The sequence below is a fragment of the Pygoscelis adeliae genome, unplaced genomic scaffold, assembly GCF_000699105.1.
Source record: "Pygoscelis adeliae isolate BGI_AS28 unplaced genomic scaffold, ASM69910v1 Scaffold27, whole genome shotgun sequence".
Lineage (NCBI taxonomy): Eukaryota > Metazoa > Chordata > Aves > Sphenisciformes > Spheniscidae > Pygoscelis > Pygoscelis adeliae.
This window is the reverse complement of record NW_008825410.1, coordinates 3,200,297-3,205,661: the sequence shown is the minus strand read 5'-3', so window position 1 is coordinate 3,205,661 and position 5,365 is coordinate 3,200,297. Positions and strand designations below refer to the sequence as shown.

Below are 5,365 nucleotides of genomic sequence, written 5' to 3'. Positions count from 1 at the left end.
TTCGGAAGTCTGAGAAACACAAAGCAGACAATCAGTTAATTTGCTGAATTAGACTGTGTAAGAAGAGGATGGCAGATGGTATTATTAACTAAGAATGCTTTCAGTATTTACATACATCGTTTTATTTCTTTTATTAAACAAAATGCATTCCAGTTGACTTGGCAAAAATATTCCTATCATCATATATGCTGTCAATTATCTCTTCAATAATTGTAAATCATTTATATCATACGTGTTCATATCTTTTTCCAGTGTTAAAAGCACACTACTATTTATTCTGGGGAAAAACATTATCATGCATGATGTTTTTGATTCAGAGAAGGTTCTGTTATTAAAAATAGATTTCACAGGGGAATAACAATCAGCATTTTGCTTTAACTCAATGTGGTAAAGAGAAGCATGCTTGCATTAGAACAGTGTATGTTATTTTCTGTTTTCAAGCATACATCCATTAGCAAAAGATCTAAATCCAGTACTTGGAGGCAGAAAGTTCAGAGATGCAACAATGGCACGTGTGTGTGTCTAACTATGGCTGATTTAAAAGTTTACTTGTAAAAACTGAGCTCCCTTTCTGAATATTACTCCACAATAGATTCTGTTTACATCAGTGTCAGTATGAAAACTTTTGTCTTCCTAAAGTTTATCTTTTCCATCCTCTACAGCTGTAGTAGTCATATTTTGAGCTGGTTCTGTGGCCTGGCTGTCCAAGTACCCTACTCCTGACTCTGCTCTGAGAGTCAGAGCGCTCTCCCATTTGTAGAATATGAACATTAAAATCAAACTAGCACTTTTTGTCTATCATCGGCTGTGTCATAGACCGTGTCCTTGCTCTGCAAAAAGATTCCCAGTTTCCTCCTCTGCCATGCTAACCCACCACTCAGTTTGCTGACTGCAGTACTTTATAAGCTGAAAATTCAAAGGATGCAGTGTAAATTAAAGCTGCTGTTGAAAGTCTGTCTTTGCTGAAACTGATGCAAAGAGATTCATTTCCTCAGGACTAATGAAACATCAAGAATGCCAGTTCATTTATCCTTTTTCCACTGAATGGAAAACAAAAATCACTCTGCAGCGGTGACATCTCAATCCTTCTGACTGTGTGATTTAGTCTAGCCAGGATTTTGAATTCTGAATTCTGCAGTAGTACTTTTCTGTTAATATGGACTTATTACCCACTTGCCACTTAGTTTATCAGTCAGTGGCTAAATCCAGTTCTATCAGTGAAGTAAATGCCTACACATTATCACTCTGCAGCAGGCTGCCAACAGAGACAGTCTTGTCCTAGTCATTAACAAGCACAATGTATGCAGAACACCAGAGGGGAATTAAAACCACAAAAAATACCTCAGGGTGGTATTTTTAATATGAGAATTTAATTTGTAATTTCACAGATTAAGAATTTTGGCTGCATTAATCCTTTTATCAGCTCACAGCAGGTTATTTGCAGAAGCATAACCATAAGGCGATATTCATTGGCAGAAACACGTCTTTGCATAACGTTAAACATCAGGAGCAGTGAAACCTTTTGAAGGGGGGAGAATAAAGATGAAAAATCATTATATTTTAAAGCAAGGTTCTTCTAAATGCCTCCAGTAAAATTTTGAGTTACAGAAAGACTATTTCTGTGTTTAGTAGATAATCATTATGAAGCATAAATCCAGATGCAAGAAAGGACAATCCCAGTATCAAATACTACAATCATTTCTATTTAGTATGACTTGGATATACTTGTAAACATATTTACAAAACAAAGAAATCATATACTTTGGAGAGTTGGGAAAATGTTTACTGTGTAGTGAAATTACCAGGTTTTGTGATTCTAGTTCTCTGGGTTAATATTTTACATCGGGAAGGACTTGCTACTGATAGTTAATTAAATGTAGGTATAAATACATTGAGACTTTATGCACAACAGAACTGTGTGTACACACAAAATCTACTGCCTCCTAGTCAAGACACCACTGCGATTTTACAAATCTCTGATGTATTCATCATGGAATATGTTTTGTCCAATTTACTCCTAGTGCTGAATTGCAAATTTGGGGATTTAGCACTAAAAACCAAGGAAAGACTCTCAGGTGAGGAAGAAGAAAGAAAGCGAGAAAAAAAAAAATCAGTCAAATTGTTTTCTGTCAGAAAATACTGTTTCTTTGGAATCACAGTATTTCACAAAAGTATGGTGACTCTGCCTACATTGAAAAAGTCAAAAAAAAGTGTTTCACTTTCTCGTCTTGTTTTGAATTTAGTACTATGAATTTATATTCAATGTAATATTTTACAGGATAACATTTTGATCTTGTGTTTTATTTTTAAAATGTGTGCAAAATGAGTTTATGTCAGAAGCAAAATTTTGATTTTTGATTCAGTTTGGTTTCAAGTCAAGGTATCATTTCAATTGAGTTAGAAATTCAGTTTCCAGATGTGCTCTGTCTACCATCTAGCCACTTTCAGTTTTTAAAAATATTACATTAAAAAGGTAAGAGTTGTGCAATTCTGCTAAAAAATATTGTCTGGGAATACAATACAGCTGAAGAAGAAACACACAGCCTTCATTCATCTCAGACCTGAGCAGTAATCTGTAGATTAACTGCTTTTACTAAATATGTGTACTAGATATTCTATTGAAAAAAAAAAAAAAATCAGTCCTCCCCCTTTTCTGCTTTCATATTTGAGAGTTCATATTGATTTATTTGCATAGAATATCTGCCATTCATAATGTATCTTACCAAGGACAGCAGAATATCAAATGCAAGTTGAGATGCCAAAAATACAGTGGGAAGATCTTGTGCATAAAAAAATATAGGTCTTTTAAATGCATAAAAATGAAAGAGTAGTTCCAAAAACTTACAGCTATGCTAGTTGTTAGTGTGAAAACAAAGAAAACTGTTCCGGCCCTGATCAGGTCTTTAAAGATAGTCTATTATCATTTTCTCATGCAATCATGCAGCAGCAGCTGTCCGAGGATATTTTTATATGGACATTTGTTCTCAGAAGGTATTAAAAGTCAGTGATTTTTCCCCACCAGTTTGAGGCATCTTAAGTAAAAATGAGTTTTCGTATCATCAATGTGTGAGTCCTTAACCATTTTCAGTTTGATCCCTGTGATTAATATCATCGTGTCTACGAATAATTAGTTGCCTGGTGTTATGTGGAAATCGTCAAGTTTTTTCTAGCTCATGCAGAAGGGGGTTGCTTTATGTAAAAGCTTTTTGAGTTGTTGGGATATTTTTACCAAGCCTAGTTGTCTTTAATAGTTAATAAAATGAAGTAAAACAAAATATCTCAGTTATACTGGCATCAGGATTTTGACGATGTAATACATGATGTCAAATTATTGAAAAACCTTGCTGCATTTTTTCACATTCTTATTTATTTCTAAATGCTATCAGAGAGGAAATTTTAAAATGGAAAATATGAATTATATAGCAGTGTAAGGACAAGCACACACACACACCCACAGACACCCTGGAAACAGTTTTTTTAGATGAACGCAACTGAGAATGTTTGCATCATACATTTTCCATCATAATGCATGCAGGTTCTTTCCAGTCAGAATTTTTACAGCGCTTGCTTGCATAAATAGGTTGTATATGTAAAAGCTGTATATATTTACTCAGTGTTGTGTTTGCCATATATGTTAACTAATTATTTTTAAATCACTACTTTTGCAGAAAAAATCAAAGTTTCTGAACTGACACTCTTTTTTGCAGTGTCTTCTATTTTTACTGTACCGAATGTAAGATTACAGCCAGAGACTGGAGAAAGCATGAGAGTCTTTGGAAAAAACAACAGTTATGGCAAAGGTGTATCAAACAGCAAACATTGAAGAGTACCTATGTTCACAACTGATAATGCAGGTAAGATGATTATTTGAAGGTATATCTTTGAAAATACTCTTTACTTCAGTTCTCTGTAGAGAAACAAAATATAAAATTCAACTGCACGTTTCTTAAATTGCTCATGTTCAGGCAGATAATCTGTTTTTGCAGTATAGATGGTCAATATGAGGAGTGTATGTTCCTGGCCTCGTGGGCAGGATCAGCGTCACTGACAGGTTGAAAATATTGCAGAAGTTGGTGCCAGCAGATTAAACATTAGGTTGCCTTTAATTTGGACTGATATTTTTTTCCCCTGGTTAAAATATGGAGAAATAAAATGTCTCTTGCCAGTTCTGTTGTTAAACTTTGGGGCAAGGACAAAAAATGATTTATTTTGTAGGTTTGGTAGCCTTGATAGCAGAAGGATATTCCTGATGGAGACAGGGGTGCTGTGATGTTAATGAATTTGATCTATATCACTGGATCTACTCGAACTGGTTTTGTTCTTGGATGGCTTTCATTCAATACCCCGTCTTTTTAACCATAGTTATTCAGCAGTGAAATATTGTGTAATATGACTTCAGATATTCTAAGAGTAGAACGGAACCTGGGAAGGGCAGATGAGTAGAGAGGCTACTTACTAACTTAAAGTAAGGGAATGAAGGTTGTTATATCATAGAATGGTTTGGGTTGGAAGGGACCTTAAAATTCATCTAGTTCCAACCCCCCTGCCATGGGGAGGGACACCTTCCATTAGATCAGATTGCTCAAAGCCCCATCCAACCTGACCTTGAACACTTCCAGGAATGGGGCATCCACAACTTCTCTGGGCAACCTGTTCCAGTGCCTCACCACCTTCATAGTGAAGAATTTCTTCCTTATATCTAATCTAAATCTACCCTCTTTCAGTTTAAAGCCGTTACCCCTTGTCCTATCACTGCACGCCCTTGTAAAAAGTCCCTCTCCAGCTTTCTTGTAGGCCCCCTTTAAGTACTGGAAGGCTGCTATACAGTCTCTCCGGAGCCTTCTCTTCTCCAGGCCGAACAACCCCAACTCTCTCAGCCTATCTTCATAGGAGAGGTGCTCCAGCCCTCTGATCGTCTTCGTGGCCCTCCTCTGGACTCGCTCCAACAGGTCCATGTCCTTCTTATGTTGGGGGCCCCAGAGCTGAACGCAGTACTCCAGGTGGGGTCTCACAAGAGCAGAGTAGAGGGGCAGAATCACTTCCCTCAGTCTGCTGGTGACACTTCTTTTGATGCAGCCCAGGATACGGTTGGCTTTCTGGGCTGCAAGCGCACATTTTCAGGTCATGTTGAGCTCCCCATCAACCAACACCCCCCAGGTGTTCTGCTCAGGGCTGCTCTCAATCCATTCTCTGCCCGGCCTGTGTTTGTGCTTGGGATTGCCCTGACCCATGTGCAGGACCTTGCACTTGGCCTTGTTGAACTTCATGAGGTTCACATGGGCCCACCTCTCAAGCCTGTCAAGGTCCCTCTGGATGGCATCCCTTCCGACCAGCGTGTCGACTGCACCACACAGCTTGGTGTCGT

At 37.6% G+C, this 5,365-nt stretch overlaps 1 protein-coding gene across 1 annotated transcript in view; it reads left to right on the top strand.

The window, feature by feature from the left end:
* Window positions 1-5,365, top strand: part of CDK14 (cyclin-dependent kinase 14) — a 321,566-nt gene that overhangs the window by 252,136 nt on the left and 64,065 nt on the right. The window contains exon 15 of the mRNA XM_009330527.1: window positions 3,708-3,854. Coding sequence (XP_009328802.1) covers window positions 3,708-3,823 — 116 coding nt within the window. The 3' untranslated portion in view covers window positions 3,824-3,854. The remainder of the gene's footprint in view (window positions 1-3,707; window positions 3,855-5,365) is intronic.